General features: G+C 39.3%; 1 protein-coding gene across 1 annotated transcript; it reads right to left on the minus strand.

Moving 5' to 3' along the window:
- Nucleotides 1–11,066: 11,066 nt before the first annotated feature.
- On the minus strand, nt 11,067–23,236 carry MAPK1IP1L (mitogen-activated protein kinase 1 interacting protein 1-like). The gene is made up of 4 exons (XM_004681851.2): nt 23,083–23,236; nt 17,377–17,398; nt 16,019–16,723; nt 11,067–15,020 (listed from the first exon to the last, which is right to left on the minus strand). The coding sequence occupies exons 2-4, from the start codon at nt 17,392–17,394 to the stop codon at nt 15,009–15,011; spliced, it is 735 nt and encodes a 244-aa protein (XP_004681908.1). The 5' UTR covers nt 17,395–17,398; nt 23,083–23,236; the 3' UTR covers nt 11,067–15,008.
- Nucleotides 23,237–26,402: the final 3,166 nt, after the last annotated feature.

A 26,402-nucleotide genomic window follows, 5' to 3' on the forward strand; every position in this document is an offset into this window, starting at 1 on the left:
CCTGCTCTCCAAATTCCGTACTTACTAGCCTTCACAAACATGTGAGCCAATCCCTTAAAATAAGTGAATGTTTGTAGGTAAAGTAGATTGTGTGTTCGTGTGTGTGCTCACACACTTGTGTTTATTTCTCTGGAGAACTGTAACTAATAGAAAGCCTAAGTCCAAAACCCATTTTATTTATTTTGCTTATTTATTTTCATGAAGTACCATTATTTTACATCCTTGTCAATGTCTTTTACAATATTGGATCTCTCCCCTCAGGTGTGGTCACCACAGTCCTCCACCGTGGTCCGACAGGCTCTCCTTCTCCCATCACATTTCCCCCTTTCCCTCTTTCCCTTCCCTTCCTCCTACTCTCCTAGATGCCTCAGATCTATGGTCAGCTTTCAAGTTGGTCTTTTTTAATCCTTTGTTTGGTTTCTCTATAGCCCAGATACAGGCGATACCATCTGGTACTTACTTTTCTCCTTCTGTCTTATTTCACTTAGGATAATTTCTTCCAGTGCCATCATGTTGCCCAAAATGGCATGAGTTTATCCTGCTGAGTAGTATTCCATCACACACATGCACGCACACACATTATCTGTTATGCAACCAAAACCCAGGACCCTAACCCTAAAACCAGGTACATTGTTGATTTTAGTATTTGTGCAGAGGACCCTGACAAGAAGGTATAACATGGTACATTGCTCCAGGGGCATAACAAGCCTATCAATCACTAATAAAGAACATTGTAAGGGCCACATTCCCAGGGCTTGGTCAAGGGTTAATGATGGGCCCCTTGAAGACAGGTAAAAAGTGACCATATCTGCTGTGTTAATTCTTTCCTCTGGTGTGTATGCTCTTAAAGTCTATAATTAACCTGTGTTACTTTTATAATCAGAAAAGTAGTTATTAATATAAAGTGATCCAAACTAAATGATTTCTTTTTTGTTTGTTTAACGACACTGTTTTGTAATCTCAGGATATTTCTAGTAGTCAGCAGAGTTGGGTCATCTTATTAGACACTTCAAGGGCGCCCCTTTAGAGCCTTCAGAGTCTTGGGGAAAACTATAAAACAGGCTGGAATAGAGCATGTGAGACCTATGAGCACCTAGTTCAACTTTTCCATCTCAGTGATGAACAAGTGGATACTGAGCAGTGAAAGAACTCACTCAAGTTTCTTCTAAGTTTTAGGTCTTTCAATGACACATCTCTCAGAACTGCTGTGTGATGCAGGAACAAATAGGTTTCTCCAAATTGAAAAGGTAATTTAAATCCAAAGAAGGAGGCAGGTATGTTCATTATTCACACTTAAGATTTAGTAAGGGCTATTTACACACAGGGATCCTTACAACTGAAACTAGTCACCTTCAGGTCGAGGTAGGATCCACACCACTCACTCTGACAGAGGTCTTATACCTGCTTAACAGGTGTGGTCATTTCTGTGTGAGACTATGTCTTTGTCCTACTAAGATCAATAGAGGTATGTGTGGATCGTGAGTACAGACTAATATACAAGAGAGAAACACTGGGGAAACTGGCTGTCCTCCTGGGAGAGCAATTACCCATCACAGGCCTAAGGCAGTGTTGAAACAAGATGGAGTCACTCTGGTTTCCGTACATGCTGAAACGAGACAAGACAATGCCTGCTCAGTCACTTTGGCTTGTCATACCCTGGCAGAACGTGGAGGCGCCCTGACTGGGTTCCTCAACTGAATGCATAGTCTGTTCTCCTTTGTCCAGGTGGAGGCTTCCCTTCTTTACTCAACCCCTCCCTTCTCCAGTAGCCTAACAGACTCTGTGTTTAGAGCATTTCAATGTTATTGGGTCAGCTGTCTAGTTAGAAATTTAGCAAGGGATTATTTTCCCTAGACTTTGCCCCCCTATTTCCTCTTCATTTACTTTTTACAAGTTGTGTGCGTGTGTGCCAGAGCGTTGTGTTCTGTCTCTAGAGCTGTAAATTCCTTGAAGGCTACTTGAAGCCATGTTATTCAGTTGTGATTAAGGCAGTGAAGTCAAATGATCCAGAGTTTGATTTCTGACTTCCTTAATCGTTTGTGAGATATGAATGAGTTGCTCTGGTGAGTTACTTGATGAAAATAATACTAATTCCCTCATGAGGTTCCTGGAAGAGTGAAAGGAAAAATAACTTTAACTAGCAGAAATTTTGGCATATAAAAATGATCAATTAATACTGGCTATTATTTTAAAATGGATATACCATTTATTTTGGAAAACTCTATTCTCTAATCTTTCTAATAGTTTTATGGGTGCAAATATACACTGTTTAAGTATGCAATGTTATAACTTTTGACATGGACACACCTGTGAAACCTTCTCCATCATCGTAACTCACAAGTTAATGAATAATACATCGGCAAACCCTGTAAGTTTTCTTACACACTTTGTAATCCTTCCCTGTCTCAGGCAACCACAATCTACTCTCTGTCTCTACAGATTAGCCACATTTTCTAGAATTTCACATAAATGAATCCTGTAGTATACACTCTTGTGGTTTCTTTCAGCATTATTTTGACATCTATCCACGTTATTGAATGTGTTGGTTGCTCAGTGTATTCCATTGTTGTGGCATCTGCTAAGTAGATACACCACAATTTGTTTATCCAGCCATCTACTGGAGGACACTCAGTTAATTCTTTTGAAATATTAGAAATTAAAGTTTCCACAAATATTTGCATGCAAGTGTTTATATGGATATATACTCACTTTTCTCCTGAGTTGTAGAATGGGTGGATCACAAGGCTTGCTTGTTTTTAATGAACTGACATTTTTTTCTGGGTGGTTGAATCATCTCGCATTATCACTAGTAGTGTCCCACTGCTCCACATCCTCAACAGCAATGTCCCGGGTCATCTTGCTATAGAAATCAGTTTTCAAACAAGGAGTTCCTGGAGTTAAAACACGTAACATAAATATCGCATATGCAATAGTCTATACAAATGTATGTTTGCTGTGGTAAACATAAATATACTATAGGACTTGTTAACTCTTAATGCACTAATGTGGTGGTACCCTCCCAGGAGAGGTCATCACATACAATGTTCTCAAACTTACTGACCCTTACTTGGATCTAGCAAACAGTACATTGCTTTACTGAATCATTTTGGGAAATGCTGCTTTGGTGATTGCTCTGGGAAAGCTTTAAAAACAGCAGGGGAATACAGATTTCAGTATAGCATCCACAGACTGCAGATATGAAATTCCTTTGTGTACCTTATAAATAGCCTGCTGTTCTGGGTTAGAAAGAAAACTATGACAAGAGTTCTGTTCCCTGCTCTCTCTCTCTGGTGAATCCTTTACCTCCGGCCTGTACCCCAGTTCTGTATGCATAAATAAATCTTTAAAAAAAAATAGGAAGCAAGGTGGGGAAATTGAAGTTACTTGGAGTTACTGACCAAATTAAGCCGTCAAACATTTCTGTGACTTCTCCTTTGGGGTAAATCCAGGGATGTGTCCTATCCTTTCATCAGCTCGTTGATGACATTGATTCTTCTATAAAAGGCCAACTGACTACTGCAGGGTCTGGGATTTAGAAGATTACCAAAAAAAAAAAAAAGAGAGGGAGAGAGAGACTTCTTTTGCAACCAGAATGGGGAAATATGCTTAATGGGACTTCAGAAGATCAGATTTCTTCCGAAGGTTCTCCCTGGTATGGCTGACCTGGTTGAGGGTACACTTGAGATGGAGTTGAGTAGAGCCCTCTGCGTTTGTCAGTGGGAGGGCAGCTAACCTAACCTAGCAGACAAACACAAGTAGTAGATGATAGGCCCCAGCCTCCTGTGCTCCCTTTCATACCCTCTGTCTCAACCCCATCATGGAGGCAGGTACCCCCATTCCTCCCTGACACCCTTCCTGCAGTTTGTCTCTTGCCTAAATCTTGCTTATGCTTTAAGTTGCAGCTCTAGTGTCATTTCCCCTGGAAAGCTTTACTTCACTCCTACAAACTATTATACATTTCTCTCCATCACTTAGGACATACTAACTGGTATTATTTTTGATTCTTTCACCAGCTTTTACGTTGCCACGGGGGCAGACACTATTTCACAATGAATTGCTAGCAGAATAAGTGGTCAGTAAATGTCTTTGGAATAATTGAAGAAATCTAGGTGCAGATATATTTTAATTCAGGGCTATTCTGTCTTAGTTTTATGTCAAAGCCTTCTTAATTTCCTTTGTCCAAACTCAGATTCTTTCCTATTATTCTAAGAAATGTCTCCTGTAGGCATTCCCTGATCAAAGTAGTAGCTGATGTCACTATATGTAGGTTAACCTCCCTCAGGAAATTTGGAGCCAAGGATCCTGGGAAATGCAATGTACTCTGTTTTAAGTATGAGATATTCAGAGCTTCCACTGGGTCAGAGACCCCGTAATGAATAGCTGATGTGTATTTCTAAAATCCAGGCAAAGGAAACATGCAGTTGTGGCAGCCATGAAGCAAGATGTGTTGCTAGGCAGGCTGCTGATGTCACTCGGGAAGTGACATGGGAAGCCATCCAGGGTGGGACCATTCTGTGACAGTGGAGAACGCAGCTTCTCAGAGGTAGAACAGTTACACTCAGTTTGCTTCAGTTAGTTCCTCTCCACAGTACTTGCCTGCTTCTCACCTCTCCCCAAGCCTGGGTCTTGCAATTTCCTTAGCCTATCTGAAAGTCAATTGCTTTAGACAGTGAATGTGATTAGGTTAACCTAGCCAGGGGCAAATCAGCTGGGAGTGAAGACAGTCCTATCCTCTGACACAGGACTTTTTCTGAAGTGCAAGGGATCTTGAAGTACTAATGCAAACCCCAGGTCAGGCCAGTGCAGACTGCCTCAAAGGGCGGCTGCTTAGCCACACATGAGGTGTGCCTAGGGTGCACCTACTTTAGTCTGCCACACCAGATGACAGTGGCTTGCTCACATTTCTCTTTCCTGTGCTAGACTGTAGGACCAACATCTATAAAAATGTCTTCCTGGTCCTTATGATCAACTCATAATTGTTGAGTGCTGATGATGGCAAACACTAAGTGCATCACATGGATTATTTCATTTCTTATAACTCCATGGAATTATTGTTATCCACAATGTGTAGCTGAAGAGATGGAATTACTTAACCTTTCTCACCCATTGTGAGGGAGCAAGTCAGGTGGTAGAGCTGATGTGCCAGTGCAGCTGGTCAGGTGCCAGAAACTTCTCTACCACTGCACCCCACCGCCTCTGTCCTCGTTCCAATTGTTTCCTTATGCTTCTCCACTGAGTGTGATATCACTCTGGAACATCTCATTCTGATTGTCCAGTGTGTTTGTGGGCTACCTGTGACTCTTTGTACTGGTGTATTGCCCAGTGTGTTTGAAGATTGTTTGTCGGGGGCCAGGTTTATGTCTCAACTACACTCTTCACAAAGCATCCCCTAGTGCCACTGTCACACTGGACACTATTCTGAGTGGACCAGTAGACCAATCCTTTATGCTTTTATGTCTGAGTAACAGCTATGTGTTACCTAGAGTAATTGAGACCTTTAGTTATTAGCAAGGAAACAACACCGACAGGCAGCACTCCTGTTGTTAGCGGCCTCAGGAACCAGTCTTCATAAAATCAGGCCGAAACTGGGCTTTCAGTTTAGGTGTTCAAGTCCTTTATGGTCTTTAAAAATATGTAAACTGTACATACAAGGGTATTAAATACCTCTGGAGGTGAACAGATAAAACACTCATGCACAGCCCCCACACTCCACTCCTTCCTGTACCCACCTCACTGCATCCTTCTCCCGGCCTTCCCCCATGAGGCTAATATGCTTTTCTGTACACAAGGAGTGCTTGAGAATTCCCATTTTCTTGTGAACAAGTCACATGTGATTCCTGGGCACTGTGTTATGAAAGATAATAGCAGCAAATGGATATTCAAATGTGGGGAATATTTCAAGGTTTCACTTCCACTCCAAGTGTTTTCAGCAAGCTATTTCTGATTCTAATTCACAACCATAGGAGTGCCATAGTGTATAGGGAATAAATGTGTCATTACACTGTGGTCAATGTGCAAAATTAATTTTGGCCACAGTTGAGGACAGCAAAGGCTGTCAGAATGTTAAGTTGAGCAGGTGGTGCCATGTTGAAAAGCAGGATTCAAACTGCAGGAGGGAAGGGAAGGTATACCACTGAGCCAGAACAGATTTCCTGCAACATGCAAGAACCTTGTTCTGCAACTGTGTGAGGATGTAGACTTGGCAGTATATGCTCTACTCTGACACCCTGATGCATACCAGTGTGTCACCTGCTGAAGCATTTCTTAAAGTGTCAGAAGTTCTTGTGTAAACAAGTGCCTCACATAAAAGAAACAGAACTATTTCTTAAGCCAATAGTTATTTCTAAGTGGTTTAGCAAGATTTCCTCCTTCATTCCCTGCCACTAAGGAACCTTATGAAATAACTTCACTGTCCACTCCCTCTACCATTATTGTCATTAGAAACATGTCAGCCCAGGGCTGGAGGGAATAAAATGCAATTCTGCTATAGATTGGGTAACATTTGCATGTAGTAGCTAAGAGACACAAAATAGTGGATATAATTTTGGGTGCTACTTAATTTGTGAAAGGATTAAGTTGAGAAATAACTTGAGGCTTTAAAAAAAAAATTGTTTTCAGAACTGAGGGAAGGTGGGGCCTGGGGGAAGGCACAGCTGAGGCATGAGGCAGAAACCTTTGGAAAATTCCCAGGAAAGTAGGAAATATTATTTCTCTCTCCTTCTCTATCTAAATTCCCTAAGAAAGGCTTGGCTTCCTGTTTGAGGAAATCTTTTGGGATTTGAGGAAGACAACGTAGCTACAATTAAGTAACAGTAATTGTCCTTCACTGTTCTAAAATGCAATGTAAATACTAGTTGGGAATCAAAGATTAACTTCTGTGCTAAAGTATATCTTTTATATCAGGAAATAAACAGAAAATCCTGTCATATTCTTGTTTTTCATACTTAGGATAACTCTATCACTTATCTTTTTGTTTTTTAAAGATTTATTTATACATACAGAACTGAGGTACAGGCCAGAAGCTCAGGGGCGGTGAGAGGCTTCACCAGAGACAGAGTGGGGAGCAGAACAGGCAGATCGACAAAGTACACTGCTGAGGGGAGCAGCGGGCGGGCCAGGAGAGGTCTGCCTCACCAGGCAGATCACCTCCAGGGCTGGCCGGGATCGAACTCATGTGGAAGTGGAGGGCCCTCCATTACTTATCTTTAAAACTAGGACATGGAAGGAGAGTGCTAGGAGTATTATGCCTTGATAATCTAAGTCAGGCAAGCTGGGATGTTCGGCCACTGATTACACAATCTTAATATTTAATAAACACCTCATAGTATTACTTTCAGCCCTCAAATTTGATAATCCGATAAAAAAAGGAATGTTCTTAGAGATATTATATATTAGATTTGTATTCTTTTGGTTATGCTACTAAACCACAGACCCTTTTAGTGAGAAGGAAAAATATCTTCATTTTTCCCTCCTGGTACTGTGGTCTTTGAGCATTATGTTTTATAAGATAAAGTAAATGAGCACAGGAAGCCAGTCAGTTGCACTAAATTACATTGCGGAACTTAGCTCCAAAGCTCAAAATTCTGCGCCCTGAATTTCTAGCAGATGTTTTGCTAACAGAAACCTGAAGGGCTGGCTGCCTTCTTGCCTTCTAGAATTTGATCTGACTTCTATTTCAGATTTACCAGGGCACTATTATTACCACGTTTCAGATAAGAAACCCTGTGAAGTTTAGAGGCTTTTTCCTAGTTAACGTTAATCTTCATGCTCCTTTTCTAACAGCCTAAATACCAGTCCTGATGGCTAGTCATGTGGTTAGGTCCTTTTTGTAAAGATTTCTTTAGATTTTCAAGAAGAGATCCAGGTATTCATTAAGTTAGCATTTGGAATTTCTGTGTGCTGCAGTAACTAAGCAACAGTTGAGATGTTTTAATTTAGCATGTCCTGTATTGGCAAGTTTAAAAAAAGAACTGGGGAGCCACACTTGGCAGAACCTGCTTTGGGCCCTCCCACCCTCGCTACAGTTCCTGTACATCTTGGCTGCCCCTCCCCTGTGAACAGAGACCTCTCTGTGCTGGCCACTCTGACAGCCCGGTCTGAGTCTCTCCTTCCCGTGACAAGGCAGTCTCTTCAACTGTAGGCAGAACTGCAACTAATAGTTTGACTATTTAGCTTTTATAATTCTCATTTCCATATTTGAGACCTACTGTAAATTGCTACAACTTTGAACATTGTTTATTTAAAAAAAATAAGCTCTAAGCAGTGATTTCAAAACTGTTTTTATGTATCAAATTATAAGGACATGTGCATTTCAAATCGCTCTTTAAAATGAATATACAATAAAATTCATTCAATGACATAACATGTGTGAAATGTCTGCTAGAAAACATTTAAGAATTGTTAGATCAATTGGACTTCCCAATCACACTGTCTTAGAACTCCATCACAAAGGCAACTGTGAAAGGTACATGTAACTCAGAAAGGTCCTGAGGGAAGCAGCTTTCTGTAATACCATAGCTTAGAGTCCTCTTTAGATTCACCCTAGCATTCTCATCTCAGTTCTACAACACAGGAACTGTGACTTCTGTAACCTCCTAGCCTTAGTTTTATCATCTTCAAGCTGGGGCTGAGAACTGTCATTTTCTTCCAAGTTTCTTGAAACTTAGTTGAGATGCCATGTGTGAACTGCTTAATAGTGTTAACTAGACTTATTTCTATCTCAGAGACAGAATCTCAAAGGCAGGGTTGAAGGAGCTTAAGTTGTTACAGTTCCAAACAGCTAACAATATTAGCGCCCAGGAAATGCAGGTATACTACATGAAACTCAGATTAAACTGACCTCTTCAATTATTTAACAGTTGAGTTATTTAATTTTTTTTATAGCTTTGGAACCCTACTCAGTGGTATCTTAAGAGGACAAATCAGGCTGTCTTATGGAAAAGGTAAAGGTCTATAGAGGTGCTAAGGCACTACACAAAAAGTGGACTAGAGGGCTTCCCTGGTGGCACAGGGGGTTAAGCACAGCAGTATGAAGCTGTCCACAGCCACTGCAGCATGAGTTCATTCGATCCCAGCCAAGTAGGTGACCCACATGGTACAGCAGACCTCTCAGGCCTTGTCTGCTGCTCCCTTCAGCAGTGTATTTCAGACAATCTGCCTGTTTTGCTACCCACTCTCTCTGGTGAACCTTCTCACCCGCTGTACCTCTGGCCTGCACCCCAGTTTTTGTGTGCATAAATAAATCTTTTTTTTTAAAGTGGGCTAGATAACTTGAGCAAATTATAATCTAAGGGCACACCCTTCTTATTAAAGTCCTTCATTTATGTAGTAGCACTCTGGGTATTTACTTAACCTCTTGGAAAGGGTTTTTTAAATACTAAAAGAAGCTATCTTTTTAGCCTAACAACCTAATCTTTAACCAGTGAAGCATAACAAAGAACATGACCATAGCAAATAGCTTAACAAAATGTAAAACTTCCTCGTGTTGACACTAACACTTTAAGCGTGACTTAAGAATTCTAGGTGGCCTGAGATTCTATTTTACTTGTGAATCTATGATTATGATGTCAGCGAACAACTAAAAGACATGGTCATCACAATCAATTTTAGAGTATGAAAGTTAACATTTTTTTGGTTCTCCCAAACAATTTCTTTAAATATTATGAACTAAATTGTGTCCAAATTCCTATGTTGAACCCCTACCCCCAGAAAATGGTATTTAGAGATTGGACCTTTGAAGTAATTGGGTTTCAACAAGGCCGTGAGGTTGGCCCCCATGACTGGATTAGTGCCCTCATGAACAAGAGAACTTCCTTCCTTCCTCTGCCCTATGTGAGACACACCAAGGTCTGGAAGTCAGAAGTAGTCCTGCTTGGGAAACCAAATGGACCAGCAGTGTAATTAATTACTCCTCAGCCTCCTAAACTGTGAGAAATCAATTCCTGTTGTCTAAGGCATCCTGTTATCTTGCTATGGCAGCCCCACCTAACAGTAAGTAAATTTTGAACTCTATTTTGCCTTCCATATCTGAAGCAATGGATTGATAGAAGTTTTAGTATGGTGGTTAAAAAAATAACAGACCTGCTTGAGAAGCAGAGTGCCCAGGCAAGGAAATGTTCATCAAACCAGTGTCCCTTCATGATGGGAGAAATAATTATCCCTGGCTCCAGAATGGTCTTACTGTATTTCACCTATTTCTTAGTTCCATTTTAGGTGGGTAGTTGTAGAGGTTCTGAAACCAGATATCAAACACAAAAAAATTTGTAGTTGCATTTTATCCAGTTATAAGGCAAAGGGAGAAACTCCTTTAAAAAGTGGAATATTCTGCAAATTATTCATTCATCATAGCTCTACACACACTGGGGTTCCAAGAAATGCCAGTAAACTCCCTCTGGAAAGGAAATGGAAAACCAAGTTTAACAATGTAACCCTCACTAATGAACAGTAATTATGAAGAGTAAACGTAGCTTTTACAAGAGAGGGTGGTGGCAGCCAGGACAGAGGGTTGCCCTCACTCTAACTCTGCATGTGCAGACAACCTGGTTACCAGAGTGACAGCTTGGAGGGAATCCTCACAGGGATCCTGGGCTGCTAAAGGGAGATATGTGCAGAAGGGGCGGTGTCTAGGTAGCCACTTAAACAGGGAAAGCAGGTTATACAGAGATGGACATCTTTGGCCCTTCTTTCTTTCCTTATGACAACAAATTTGTGGTTAATTAGGGTCAAGGCTTGCTCAGAGAAGCCTAACACTGGACCTAGAGAATAAGATACATGGAAAACCAATGAAACCATGAAAATACATTTGTAAAAAGTTTTCAGGTGAAATACACAGAAGCAAACAACTTTTATATTTAAAAATATCGAGTATCACATCCATAGACTATTCCTAATTAAAATTACTTTGTAAAGCAATATTTGTCTTTGTTTACAAATACAGCAGCAGGTGATTGCTTATAGTTCATAATACAAACAAATGTGTATGTCTTAAATCACATTTTAGGCAGTTTAACTTAAAATGCATAGAGTTATATACACTAGTCATTAAGTCAATGAAAAATATCACAATACCAAGAAAAAATGCAAAATACTTTTATAGAACACACATAAAAGTCAAGTTTACTTAATGGCAACAAATCAGTATCTGCTAAACAGTGACAGGCAGTGAGACTGCCTTTATCCAGGGGAAAAGTAGAGGGAAAAATATCCATTGCTTTGCAGACTTGAACTGTTGCACTGACAAACACTATATTCTTGAAAAACATTAATTTAGGTACACCATACTTTGCCCCATAAATGCCCAAAGCTGGCCTATAATTTCTACCAGCAGCAATACTAGGTAAACTAGTAAGGAATTCTGCAAGCCACCGCCAGCTGCGAGCCTCTCCAGGACAGGCCTTCCCTCTCGTCTTCGTCTCTGGCATGGGGCAGAGCACCGGGGTCAGGACAGTGTCTGTGAAGTGAATGCCTTCCTCATACAGTTTCTATGGCCAGAGCTTGCCTGGCACTTCTCTACTACTACTTTACTGGCAATTTTTGTTTTACTTGGCAGAATTCTGAAAATGAAAAGAATATTGTCTGTCTCGAACACTATAATATTGCTTATTAAGCTTTAATCGTAGACTTCCCAGAAAGCCTTCCACCACTTTCTCTGCACAGTACAGTGTATCAGTGTGATTCATCTGAATTTAGCCTTATGGTTTTCAAAAACTTAAACACTTGGAGGTCTGTGTTTAATTTCCAGGGTTCCTAACCCTGACATTCTATAAAGTTAGCACTAGATTATTCCAGGTGAGGAAGAAAGACATTGGCACTAATGACATACAAGTGTTGGCAACTGATTTTTATGCAAACTAGGCACAGCATTTTAATGGAAACTGCGTAGCATTATTTTTCATCTACACAAAAGCTTCAAAAGCTGTGCATTTGAGTACAACAGGTAGCATTAATTATCTGTGAGGTACAATATGATTGACAAAACTGACTTCTTTCCTATAAAACATTCCAATCATCCACTACAGTGGTGTGACCAGTCAAGGCCAAATATTCATCCCTTTTTCTCTGTGCTGTTATTCTCTACTGAAACAATAAACAGCAAAGGTGATATAAGGAGGCCCTTGGACAATTAAACTATGTACTATATGTTCCTGAAAAACTCATACATTATACACACGAACAGGGCTGTGAGGTAAGAGCTACAAACAGCCATCTTCAAAAGCACGAAAAGGTGTCAGACTGAGTCTAGATAGACAAGCCAAAGTACTTTAAGCACTTCTTAAAGGACACTGCTTATTGACAACTGAGTGTGCAAATGAGGCCCTAAGGTCTTGGTTTCGTGGTTCAGTATTCATCTAAAAGTCTAATACCATAAACATTACTTCTTAACTTATCTCAACTATCTTCATCAATTTTATTTTAAACATTTTGCCCAGAAAGTCCAAGTGCCAACAAATTCCAGACTTTTCATCCCCTCAGAACCCAGCAGATTCCCTAACAATGTCTTCCATAAGCCAATCTCAGCCTAGCATGACTTGTTTTGAAAGAAACATTTCCTTGTAAGGAGAAAATAACCTTTGTCGGTTTCCCCTAGGCTTCCAATGAAACAATTTCTATCTTTCTTGGCTCCAATCTGAACCTAATAATGCTGTTTTGACCTAGCATACCAAGAACTGAGACTCCTTCCACCTCTAATTTATTTGAGAAATGATAACCTAAAGAATTAAAAGGAATATAAAATCAAATTCTATTTCCCCTCAATTTCCAGTCTTACATAAAAAAAAAAATCCCAACTATCAATAGAAAAGTCCTTGAGAAGCAAAGAAAAGTGAAAGTCAGAATAGCATCATCTGGGGCATGCTGAGGTAAGGGACAGTTCACAGTCAATAAACTCACTCGGTGGAGTAATTTCAAATTCTATGTTCATAAGTCCTTTGGCAAAAGATTTTCTCTGAAAATCAATGGACTCCATAATTACAGATTCCTAAACTGGCTAACTCTCCTTTAGTTAAACATTATTTTCTGTAGTGTTACAATTCTTCTAAAGCCTGAGTAGTCAACTTATCCCAACAGAGGGCAACTGAAATAACCACAGCAGAGAGATCTTTGCTGCCATCACTTTTCCTATCATATTAGCCCTTAGAGAAAGCTGATGTTTCGATACTGGTGGGCAATTTAAATTATGATACCTTAAGATTTCCTGCCTTTTAAACTGGAGGCTGCTTTGATGACAGATTTCAAGAAAATTGTAGACAGCTGCCCCGCCTTCCTTGGCAAGGGAGAAAAAAGAAAAAAGACCACTTGTGCCATTACAGAAGATGTGTCTAACAACACTGCCCAGTACGAAAATACCTAAACAAAAAGTTTCAATTCTGAAAATTTGAATTTACCATCTAGTTAAAGGGAAGCTTAAAAACAAGGTTCCTTTCAAGGGTGACCATCTCACTTTCTTAAAAGGAGGTAGCTATCAAACCATTAAGTTGGTAGCATTTGACACTGACATTTTAACTCTAAGAAAAATAAACCACTACATCTTTTATTTCCCTGCAAAAACAAGAGTGCTAGGATAAATCTCTCTCATACTGGTCAAGAAATTAGTAATAGTAATATATTTTGTAACACAAATGCATACGTTCAAAGTTAAATGTTATTTAACAAATAATGTGGTCAGTTCTATTCCAAACCTAAGTTGGATTTAAAGATAAGGGGCCAAGAAGCACTTGGGCTATTTTGGTGGTTACAAACAACACTGAATTAAGTAATTGCAAAAATCTACACTACTGTTTTCAGTGTTGGAGAATAATTTTTAAGGAGGCACTCAATACTACTTATTTACCTGTCAACAAACAGAACTGAACTTTCCGACACTCAGGAAACTCTGCAGGGGACAATGACACAGCCTGACCAGACTGTGATGCATACTTTGATGGCACTGTACAAAGAGAGCAGTCATGGCTGTATGACTAAGGTTCTCCAAACATAACTGCGCCATGTGTTTATGAGACTCCCTAGAGTGTGCCAGTTTTCAGAACCAGGGAGAGAAATTAGGGATGTATTTCTTCTAAAGAAGGAAGGAGCGGGTCTACAGAGGAGGGTCTGCAGAGGATGGTCTGCGTGGTGTTTGCGGGAATGCAAATTACTTGAAGCAATTCCCAGGGTTCCTCTAGTTTCAGATTCAAGACAAAGGAGAGAAGTCCCTCTGTGAGCTCCTCCAAAGCTATATGCACATCTCGTAATCTGTTCTAAAGCAACCTCTGAGAATATAATTTATATACTTGACGGCCTGTATTAAAAAGAAAAACGTTTTTTTTCATAAATGGCAGATTTTAGAGCTGTATGACCCATCCTGCTAACTATAAAACAAGTTAGGTAGAACTCAAAATAAACAAAAAAGGCTTTTACTAAAACCTCAAAGATAAAAACGAACATTGCTTGGGCTAATGAAGGCATCATCTCACAATAATCACCAAGAATTTAAAAATGTATATTCAAAATTAACCTCAAAAGGGCCACGTTTATTTATCCTACAGTTAAAGCAGCTCAAGATGTTGAGAGGCATCATTTGTTTAAATTATGACAATATGATTGTTTTCAAGTGTGTTTATTTAGGGAACAGTAATTATAGAAAAATACTTCAAATAATTTCCCAATCAAGTTCCAGATTTTAACAATAATCCATATCACCTTAGATTTTGTGTAATTTCATAATTTAAACAAGTCAAAGAATCGTTTTAAACAAGTAATATCAAAGCGCTATCAATATACTTAATCACTTTAACTTTTCATAAAAACCAAATTAAAAATTACATATGATTTACTTTTACATTTTTGACTGACTGTATCCATCTGATGTACTATGATCCAAGTACAAGAGGCAGATATCTTCTCTGAGAAGTGCAAGGTTGTTCTCTCATGAATGCCCTCTAATAGTGAAACCAGCAATTTTTATATATGCACTCACATGCATATATATGTACTTCAAAAAGCAAAGCGTCATCTCTTCATCCACTGTTAACTTAATGGTAAGACTGCAATAGAAAGAAGAAAAAGTAAACGTCTGGATTTTGTAAGTGGAGTTATTAAATCCTTACTGTGGCTTAAAAGAAATTATTTGCTTAAAAAATCCAAACAGCAAGTCATGTTTAGTTTGACACATGATTTGCAAAAATAATTTGAGTATGTAGTAAGGATGCCCAAAGCTGAAAGGAATTTTGGGGCACTTTTAAGATTTTTTTCTTTATAGCTGAGGTGGATATTTTATTAATCTAAGTGATCTGATCAGTTATTTTGTTAAGAATAGATACATTTTTCTCTCACAGGGAATTTTGGCTCTGTATTTAAGTACTTGGCTTTTACTTCATGGTGGAAGAGGAGTTTTCTATCTGGTCATGTGCCCCTAAGACAAGCTCCTCTCAATTATGTCAATTCTATTCCAACTTGGCTGTCAGAAAAAGTGCAAAGCATTACTCGTAACTGGTAATGCAAAACAGTGGTATAATCAATCTTGAGCTCAGTGCTGCTAATGATCTTAACAAAACCTTGGCTGAGAAACATTGCGTAGCTACATGAGAGATGTGCGATTTTATACTCATTGCTTTGGATTTTCTGAAAATCTACCTGCATACCAAGCCAGACAGGCAGAACTTGCTTTTTACTGAGATGTACTTTGGTATGATGCTACAAAATATTATTGAGAAATGTCTAAAAAAGAAAAAGAAAAAAACTCCAATGAAATGTGTCTCTGAGTTTATCTCAAGGACATAACATTGAGGACCCTGGCTTACTATATTACACAATCTCTGGGGAATCCTTGGGAAATTACTCTATTTCCTGGTAGCTAACATACCAGGAAAAACTAACTTATGATTTCCATTATTCAAAAATGCTTTACCTGAAATTTGAGATTTAGACACCTCTTTTAAAGTTTTTAAAACTCTAATTTTCCAACCAAAAACGGAGACAAATAATCCCTACACTGCACTTAAGTGACTGTTAGTGCATGTTAAATAAGAAATTAAAGACTTACATGGGGGCCGCCAGGCATCGGTGGAGCACCAGAAGGTCCTGAAGGCACTTGGAAAGGATTATTTGGAGTGGGATAGAGTCCTGGTGTGGGATATGACCCTGCAGGGCCAGGATATGGTGCTGGTGGTCCCCAGGCTCCTGGTGGCACAGTGCCCCATGGAACAGGTGGTGCTGTCCCTGGTGCCTGGGGAGGAGGAGCAGGATATGGCCCTGGAGATGGATAGGGCATGTTAGGGGTAGGGTACTGGCTGCCTATTCCTGGTGCCCATGGTCCAGAAGACATCGATCCCCACGGACCTAAAGGACCAGCTGCAGATGGATCTGTGGGTGCACCATACGGTCTTGGAAGCTCTGGAAAGGGCATATTTGGTGTAGGATATGGCCCTGCAGGGCCAGGCCCTGGCACAGCTGGGGCTGGATAAGGACCACTGGGAGGGGGGCATGATGGTCCAGAATGAGGAAAGGGTGCAGGGGGTCCTGGAGGTGGTCCGGTGGGAGGCACAGAGGGATACATTCCTGTTGGTGCTGGTCCAAAAGGCACAGTGGAGGGTGTTGCACTTGGTGGGAGTCCAGATGGCACAGAAGGTGGAGCACTTGGGTTGTTCCAAGGGTTGGACCCTGGCCAGCCTTGTGGAGGTTGGCCAGGCTTTGTATTGCTCACAGCAGAGGTTTTGGCAGGGGAGTGGTCAGGTAGCGCATCTGCCAACTGGAACACAAAACAGGTCTGTTTTATCAGTCTTACTCAGGGACAAAGAACTACACGCCCATAAAGTACAGTATGCTATAGGGTCAAGGTTGATAAACCTCTACTAACATCTGTAAAAGGTAAACTGCTGAGTTCAAAAACATTTAATGCAAAACACGAGGGGTAAGCTTGACTATGAACTGTACAACTGCAAATTCCAATGAGAAGCTTCAGTTTTCTAAATGTAATTAATCAACATATTGTGGATTTGAATCCTGGCAAACATGTTACATATCCACTTTGAGTTCAGCTTCCTCAAGCTTAAATGAGATGATTTGTACAATACACTCAGACTGCTTGGTCTGTAACTGTCAACTAACATTCACTATTATTAACATTTTATTATGCTAAAAGAGACAAATAGAAACACATTAAAAATTTCTAGTTCAAAATTTAAAAAAGTGCTACTGGATTTATTTTTAAACATTGTTATCTAAGTATAATTTAAGGCAAATCATCTATGGAAATAAAATTGCCTGCCACACCCCCACCAAAAAATCCTCTTAAGAATAACAAAAAGTTATTTCCTTTAAAGTAAAAGATTCATGGCATAAAATTAAGACTGTATTGCTTTTCTTAAAAGCTAGAAACTTATGAAGAATAAATTGACTTACTGAAAATTCTTCAGACATTTTCCTAAAACAAAAACAAAACAGAGAAAGGAATATTTAAAAACCAGTGTTTACCATCATTTAAATAACTGCCTATGCACACATCTCTTAAACAGAATCTGAATCATTCATGTGATTTTCTTTTATATAGGAAAACTTTCCATAATGGTTTATACAGCTTATCACTTTCATAGGTGTGGGTGTACATCACACATATGTGAGTCATAATTTAGCTTCATGCCGGTGGCAGTATTGCTGGCTTATATTTTCGGTTGTTTCAAACAATGAACAGTGAACACCTCTGAACACATCTCTTTGTCCACATGTGACTTTATCACTGGGGAAAAGCACTAGAAGTGAAGTTTACAGTCAGAAGGCAGTGTTATCTAAACCCATATGAAATGTCCGCTAGTCTTCTACCACTGGATATTATTAAATTTGTAAATTGTTTTCAATTATAGTGTATTAAAAATAGCCATCTTGTTTTGACTTACATTAAGTGGAAAGTCGAGCATCTTTTAAATTTAACATTTATATTCTTTCCTCTGTTCTTGAACCACTTTGATCAGTTTTTAAAACTGAAGTATAATTAATGCGCAGTAAAATGCATTGGCCCAAGTGTGCAGGTCCATCCACGACATGGCCCATTTCCCTCACTCTGGCTTTACTGTCCATTCCAATCTACTCCCACTCTCGGCCAGTGCTCACTTTTGGTTTCCCCTCGTTCCCTGACTTCAGAGACAGTATGTACTCTTTTTGCCTTTGATCATTTTACTACTTAGAGCACATCTTTTTTTTTTTAAATGACCTGTAAGAGAAAAAGATAGCACTCACTTATGAAACAAAAAATCTTACTCTGAATTCCCTCTTCTGTAGTTTTTTAAGTGTATGTATTTTAGCACTACACAAATTTTAGTTTTATAAAGTCAAATTTATCAATCTTTTGCCTACAAGCGGCTTCTGGATTTTACTGCATTTACAAAATAACTATTATTTCCTATAGTAATTTTATGCTTTAACTTGTTTAAAATCTTTCTGTTCTTCCAAATAATAAAGCTGAAAAATGTATCATTTCTCAACTTATTTGGCAAGCCACCTTGAATACACTCCACTTATCATTTCACAGGCACCATGCTAAATACCAAGTGCTTTAGGCGCAGTTTCATTTAATAGTCCCAATGTCCTACTGATGAAATTTGTTTTATCACTCCCTGTTTACAGCTGGAACACAGATGGCAAGTTAAGGTCACAGAGCTAGTGACAAGTACAGAAGGGGGTCAAACCCAGGGAGAGTGTGACCTGAGTAAAGGCTCTTAACCACTAGGCTACAGAGACTCCATTTCCCATAGTATTATGGACACTGTGGTACTGATTTGCCCTGTAACATTCCATCTTAATAATGGCTTTATCTTTAAACAAGTTTTCACGTCAATTCATTTACTATTGCTGTTCTTTCTTTTCATGCTTTCCTCCATATTCCCTTGTTTGTTTGTTCAGATCATTTTGTAATAAAAGGCTGCTACTTTGGTTATAACTGCAATAAATTTACAGATTTACTTAGGGACACATATTTTTGAAACATCGAATCTTGCCATTCAAAAACAAGGCATGTCTTCTTAGTTCCCCGGACTATCATTTAATTATTTTAAAAGTAAGGTCCCCTAACATTTCTTGTGAAGTAGATTTCTGACTAATAAAATTTTTTTTGAGGTCGTAAATTTTCTGACATATATCCTATTTGGTAGTTTAGTAAGGTCTTAAATTTTAGTCTATTTTTGTAAAAAGTAACATCACTAAAGACTTATTCCCAAAAGTTTCTCAGTTGATTCCCTGGGATTTCCAACTTAAGAATTATGCCATTTACAAAAAGTAATTTTACTCTGCCTTTCCAGTATTTACACTTCTTTTCTCTTTTGCAATGGCTGTGATATAAACAATAATGAAATGTTAAATGGTAATTGTGAGCACAGTAGTCATGGCCCTAATCTCCAGGGAATGCAATGTTTGTCCAATTATTTTTAGTTTGAGATCAGAAAAAAAAATAACTAAGGACATTTCTATTTATGCCCATCCCATGTTGCTATCTTTATTCCTCTTTTGCTAGTCCCCCAAAAAAAAATTAAAAAAAGAGTAAATTTCTTAAGCACCTTGGGCATTTAATGAGTTGATCCTGGATATCTTCTTTGATTTGCCAATAGTTAGGTATATGAACAGATTACCTAATATTGAGTTCACACTTGCATTCTTACCATTTTAATTTTTAAGTATGATTTGGTTAACATGAGGAGGGACAAAGAACAGCAGTCTACTAAATCACAACTGCTGTATCTTTGTTGTTTATGTTAAGGTTTGTTTTTTATACTAAAGGTCAGTCTCAGGACCGACAACTGAAGGAACTTTACAGGTTAGAGTCCACATAAGATAGCTTTTCAAACAAGATGAATCTTTTTATAACAGAAATGACTATGTCAAAGTTCACTTAATTCTGAAGCAGAGAACTGAACACAGCATGCCATTCAATTTCATATGGTCTTGCTGTTCCAGGTTTTTAGAATTACCTTTTTTCCCTCTAATTTTCAGATTAAAATATATGTAATAGGTAGTAGCTAGTCACAGAATTAATTAAAATATGCTATTCCACAGTTAATATTAAATTGACTTAAAAGGCTTTCAAAATTTTAAATTCAGAATCAAATCCTAGCAGAGGAGGGACTAGAGTCAAGCCACTTCCTATTCTATGGCACTGCTCAAAATAGTGTCCTGCTCTCCATGCCTAGAATAAACAGTGCTTCTGTTAAATGGAAACATTCTAGCTTACTCTGGGGGATACTTTCATGATAAAAAGGTGAGAAAATAGAGTTGGTCGTGAGTATTTCAATGACATTAACTGCAGTATGTAAAATACCTAGATTTTCTAAAAAATGATTCCAAAATATCTGAAATACGCTAGTTATTAAGATGAGGTCAATGGAACATTGAGCTACACCCTTCCCCAAAGTTTTATAATCAAGAAAAATTTTTACTTTTCTTTTTTTTAATACTCAAAAGTATTATTTGCAAAACTTCCCATTACCTCTTTATTGCAGAATCTATGTATTATCTGAAAAATAATTATCTTATTTTCTGAGTAATTAGAATAGTAATTTGAAATACAAGGTTTTTTCCATACTTTAGAAAAGTAAAACAACTTTTCTGTAATTCCTATGGCCTTAGAGTAAAAATGGCAATTTAATCACAGAGTGCTTTTAGAAGTTGAAATTCATAAATTATTAGTGCTTTATATATGACAGAAAATTTAGGAGGACCATCAAATTGTGCTGGGAGTGAAACCTGGACATCAATTTTTGACTGCGCTTTGATAAAAGCTTTTTAACCAAAGATAATTTTCTCAGTTGTAAAGCAGTTATTTCCTGATTATGTCACAGGTGAAAAAAAAAGCAACATGTTTAAATCCATATAGTGACACAGAGATGTAAGGTATTTATTAGGAGAAACGAAAGGTAGCAAAATTTTTGCACTGATTTGTTTAGAACTGTTTTGTTTTACATTGATTTGTTTAGTGAGGAAGAACTGTTACATATGGTGTTTAAAACAGAAGTTTTGAATTAGAATATAAAAGTTTCCAGGGTCAGCTCTATTGTGCATTTCGGTAATTCAAGAAAGTGGGGGTTTGATAGTTCTGAACATTGTGCATTTCTTTAAAACATGTAATTTTAAAGTTGTTTTTTTTTAAACATCTTTTCATGAGTCATACTTCCTACCTGTATTCAGATACTTACGGGAACATATGTGTCCAGCACTATTGCTGGGTTTTGAATAGTATAAGGAATACATATGTAAGGTTACAATGGGGTGGAGAATTACCATTTAAAAAATTACCTGCCCTGGGGTAAGTACACAGCTTTATGGGAGTACCACCTCAAAAAGCTCCTGAAGGAATCAAGGACATATGTACTAGGGGAGACCTGAGAAGTGGTTCCTTTGCAGTCTGGAGGATGAATGCAGAAAGAGCCAAGTAAGGATTGATGGATAGGCCTGAGAGAAATGAGGCCGGGTTGTACAAAATCAGAGGGACACAACTGTGGGGAGTGTAACGCCTTACGATATTTGGGAGTACAAAAGTTGAAGGGTATGTTAAGTTTCAGCAGAGAGCCCTGAGACCGAGGTGTCAATCAGCTCATCTGAATCAACTTTAGGAATGGGCCAACCCTACTGATCAGGTTACCTGGGGCCCATACATGCCTAGAGTAGCAGTGCTAGGAAAACAGCAGGTGGGCAACCAGTATCATATTCTAGATCAAACTGCAGCTCTTTACTGGCTGCCTGTGAGCAAGAAGAACTGGTCAAACCAGAGATAAGAGATAGAGTAGTATCCAACCCAAAGATATAGCAAATACGTTATTACAATTGATATACAGGGCTACACATCTTTACCTGTAGTTCTCACTGAGAAACCTCTGAAAATGAAAGAAACTTGCCAAGATCATCATGAAACATTTGTGGCAAGACTTGAACTGAGTCTGTCTACCCTTTTCATTAACTCACACTTACATTATGCTGGATACCCAAATAGCAATGCTGGATAGGGGGCACGCGGCCCTGACCCTGCAGGTGTGATTTCTGTCTATGCACCTTTCTGTTTTTCCAAAATCTAAAGATAAAATCCAAAGATTAATGCATTCCAAAACAGTGGCCCCAAAAGATTTTGGTTAAGAGATGGTCCTCCTCTGGGAGGGAAGAAAAGAACATTCCAATAACCCAGCTCAAGTTCCTGAGACAAGCTAGTTTTGAGTAGGAGGTTCAGAGATGTCACCAGGAAGGAGATATTCTTTTTCTCCTGCCCAGAGAACTGTACAGAACAAAGAACTTCTGAAAGGTTCCTGAAAACTACCTTGGCCTGCAATGAGCAAGTTTTCAAAAGAGGCCTCTATAACCACCAAGTATGTCAGTGTATTTCTCCAGTAGTAAATGCTACCCCAAAATCACCTCCCCCATCAGGTGAGCCTGGTCTGATGCTCCAACATTAGACTCATTATGTTACGAGCACTGGTCTTGGTTCTCAAAGAGGAAAAACGGCTCAGCTATTTATAAGCCCCAGGGATAACCTGGGATTTACATTACTGTACAAGAGTACTAAGATCCCGGTACCTCTCCCAGCTGCAGTCCCGAGCGCTCACAGTGGATTCACTAGCAACTTCTCTAAAAAGTAATGAACAAAACGTCACATGCGGATCTTAAACAATCTGTTCAGGCCTATCTCTATCCCCTTATTCGAAATTAATGATGGGGGGAGCTGGGGGTCGGGGTAAAGGGGCTCAGTCCCGCAGTCCTTTAGGGCCAAACGAACAAAAGAAGAGTCCAGGATCAACCGGAGCGAACCGGCCTCGGAGCGGGTCTCACCCGCCCGGGAAAAAGGTGGGGGAGGGGCTGGGTCCTCTCCCCGCCCCGCCCCCCAGCCCGGCCTGACGTCAAGCGCCGAGGAACCCTGCTGGCCCAACGTCACTCGTCTCGAACACCTCCCCCAGGGAACGATCGGGGGGGGGGGTAGACCGCAGCCGGGGCGGGGGGGGGGGAACGGGGGCGGAGATGACCGGGAGAAACGCTCAGTGCGGACCCCCAGAGTAGACGCCAGGCGGCTGCGTTACCACGCCCGCCTCCCCCTGAGGCGCGCTTCCTCTCCTCACTCTAATCCCCCGTCAGTAGCCTCACCCGGCAAGATCCGAGCCCGCAGCGGCGTGTAGAAGCGGCGATGGGTCCGAAGAAACCGGGCACTGAAGAAGCGAGCGGGCGCTGACAGACCGCGGCGGAGACGGCGGCGGCAGCAGAAGGAGCAGCAGCGCGCGGATCCTCCTGGCGCCGGAACAGGAAGGGCCGAGCACCGAGCGCGCCGCCCAGCCGGCACCCCCTCCCCTCGGGGCCTGGTCGCGCGCGCCCCCTGCAGGCCTGCGGCGGCGCCGCGGCTCTTCGCGCCGGCGCGCTGGCCACGGCGTTCTGCAGCGGGCGGGAGGAAAACCCCGGGGTTCCGGAGTTTGGAGTCCCGGGAGGGAACGCTGTTGCCCGGGACGTTCGGAGCAGCAGGACGGAAGTTGCCGCTTGTTGAGTGGTGTGGGGGCAGGTTCAGGATTCCCTTTCCGGCATTGCTGCTGGGAGGGCTTGGGTGCAGTTCAACTCGCCGACAGGCACTCGGCTTAAAAAAAACTGGGAAGAGCAAAAGGAAATACACGAGAATGCGATGACTTTGGCAAATGGCTTGACAAGTTGATAAACCACCATTTGCAGGGTTTTTTCCTGGATCAACGCCTCTTCTCCCTACATGTTCATTTTGAAATAGACCTCTAAGCACCTACTGTGTCCAAAGATTTATAGCCCCGTCCGACAAGAAACCTGCTAGCCGGTAATTGAAGATGTCATAACTATATGGTATATACTTGTAGTACATATTTATATGTAATACATTAAACGTATGCTTCCTTGTGTAAACCGTTAGTCGGTCAGCGCGTGGACGTTTTACTAATAGTGTACTGTCAGACATTTCTGGCCTTGGCCAGAATGGTCCACAGTACGGAGTTCTCATAGCGTGAAACGATCCAGAGGAACACAAGACACCTTTTTGGATAGGGTGTAAGGGAAATGCCATTGGCGTGGAGTTAAAAGTCCGAGACAACATGGAAAAGTGCATTGTTTACAATTTTAATATTCTGTTACTCATAGGTATTTCTTACATTAATCCTGAGCTTTGAATGTTGCCCCAAAATATTATGTTCGTCACTGATTTTGTTGAAAAAAGTTGTGGTCTACTGCTTCACTCTACTGGTTTTGTGTGGCTGTTTCAAGCGTATTTCCCTCTAGCTCTCAGCTGGTGACTGAGCAAGGTGGGAACTGTAGAGCTGAGTCATCCTATCCCGTGTGGGCTCCCACAGGCAGTATTCAGAGCTCACTCTCATTGAGACCCGTACTGCCATCTGAAGTACACCCTACCCAGTTTCCCTTCTAGTTCTTGGACGGAAGTCAGACCTGAAATGTGGTATGAAGATTCTGTTGCTCTCTCTTCCGTATAAATCACATGGACATCTAGTTTTATCTTACCTGTTTATGGAAGATCCAAACAGTAGTGTATTTTAGGTTAGAAAATGTGTAAGAATGCAGATCTAATAAAAATTTTTTTTCAGAATAAGTTACATGTGAAGGATAAATGTTTTAAAAACAAAAATACAAAGTCTTTGGATTTTATATAAGAAGTTTTAATTAAGAAATGAAAATTTACTCAGGACAATTTATTTGAACTCACATCCAAGAGGAAACATTAAACTTCAGGGTTAGAAGTAAAAAAAGAAAGTCTACTACTTTTTGGGTTAAGTGGTGGATCATACAAACCTGATTTGACAGTTAACTCTGTATTTTCAAGTATGTCTCAAGTTCATACGTGGCTTATTTATCCAATTCAAGCAAAGTCAGCATAATTTAAGTAAACCTCCTTGAGTTTTACACTCTAAGTATGAAAGCTTAGATTTGATTATAACCATGGTAAAAGTGATTATCTTTACTTCCTGCAAATGTAATCAACTTTTAAAACAACTTAAGCAAACATCAATTTTACATAGACCTTATTAAGGATAGGAAATTGCAACTGTCCATCTAATTGCAGAGTCTAAACCATAAATCCAAATTTGTAGAATTATCTCTACTGTCAAATTAAGCCAAAAAAAAAAAAAAGCTTATTACAGATTAAAGGAAATGAATGTGAATCTGCAGAGTTCACTAAGGGGCTAGTTTGAAAATCTATCATCACATTAGTGCTTAATAGTTGTACAGCAATTATTTTCAAGTATGCTTTCTTAAGAAAGTCAAACAGCAATAATTATTATCTACATTTTACATGTTTAGGAAATGAAGTAAAGGTTTAGGATTCAGTAATTACTCAAAACTAAAAGGTAAATAAAAAATAGACTTTGGCTTTATTTGAAATAGAATTCATGTGCCCTAAATCCCTTTCCATTGGGTTATACCCATTAGCCTGTATTTTTCAGAAGTCAATCTATTATTTTTAAAAAGTCATCTCCATTTTGTGTCCAGTTTCTCAACATTTTAGGATAGTTTAGGTAGACTCTTGTTGTAATGTTCATTTACAGTAGGCCATTAAAAAAGAAAAGACCATTGTGCTTTCTGTTTATTCTTTAGAAAAATGAAAGTAAAGCTATTAAAACAAAAATATATAAAGGTTTTTTTCAAAGTAGAAATTTTATTCATTTGGACACTGTAAGTTACCTAACAGTTTACATTTAAACATGTTCTCCTTATGTTGTATTCTGGAATGTCTTATAATGAAGTCCACTTTCCTGTGAAATTTACTCTATCAAAATCAACATATATGTAACCTATTTGACTCCAATTATAGTCAAACGTGACAAAAGATTTCTAATGAAAACTAAGTATAAAGAGCTAGCTCTCAGGATTTTTGTTTCATAGGAAGGAAGTTCTCTATTACGAGGATCTATAAAATGATCCAAACTTCATAGAGACAGGAAGCTGATAACTTGATTTATCTTAATGGCTTTGACTCATGAATAAATAATGATTTGCTTTTTTCTTACAAAAAGAAATGGAATTTGTGTAATGATACAAATCCTATTTGCCACATTTGCTCTACTTTTTAAAGATTTTCTAATCACCAAGATAGTCTTTATAATATTTATAATAAATCAAAACTTTAACTGAGTCATTCTTCAACCAAAGGTTGCCATTAGCTGAAATTCAGGAAAACACACAGGTCTGATCACCAAATCAATCAATCTAGTCACAGCCTGACTAAAAGCTTCCTTTAATCTTCTTCCTATTTGGTCTTCCTTTAAATTAAACCATTCCTTTTATGAATTATTTAAGTGAACGGCATGGCTATAGAAAGATCATATATGATTCTTTATGCATAGATGCTCAGAGAATCTAAAAAATTAAACCTATTCAGTGTATTTCAGGAATTATATATAGTATGAGTCAAGATGTGGTAGCTTAAAAACAAACAAAAAACAGAG

Source organism: Condylura cristata, unplaced genomic scaffold (assembly GCF_000260355.1).
Source record: "Condylura cristata isolate star-nosed mole 26May11 unplaced genomic scaffold, ConCri1.0 scaffold00013, whole genome shotgun sequence".
NCBI lineage: Eukaryota > Metazoa > Chordata > Mammalia > Eulipotyphla > Talpidae > Condylura > Condylura cristata.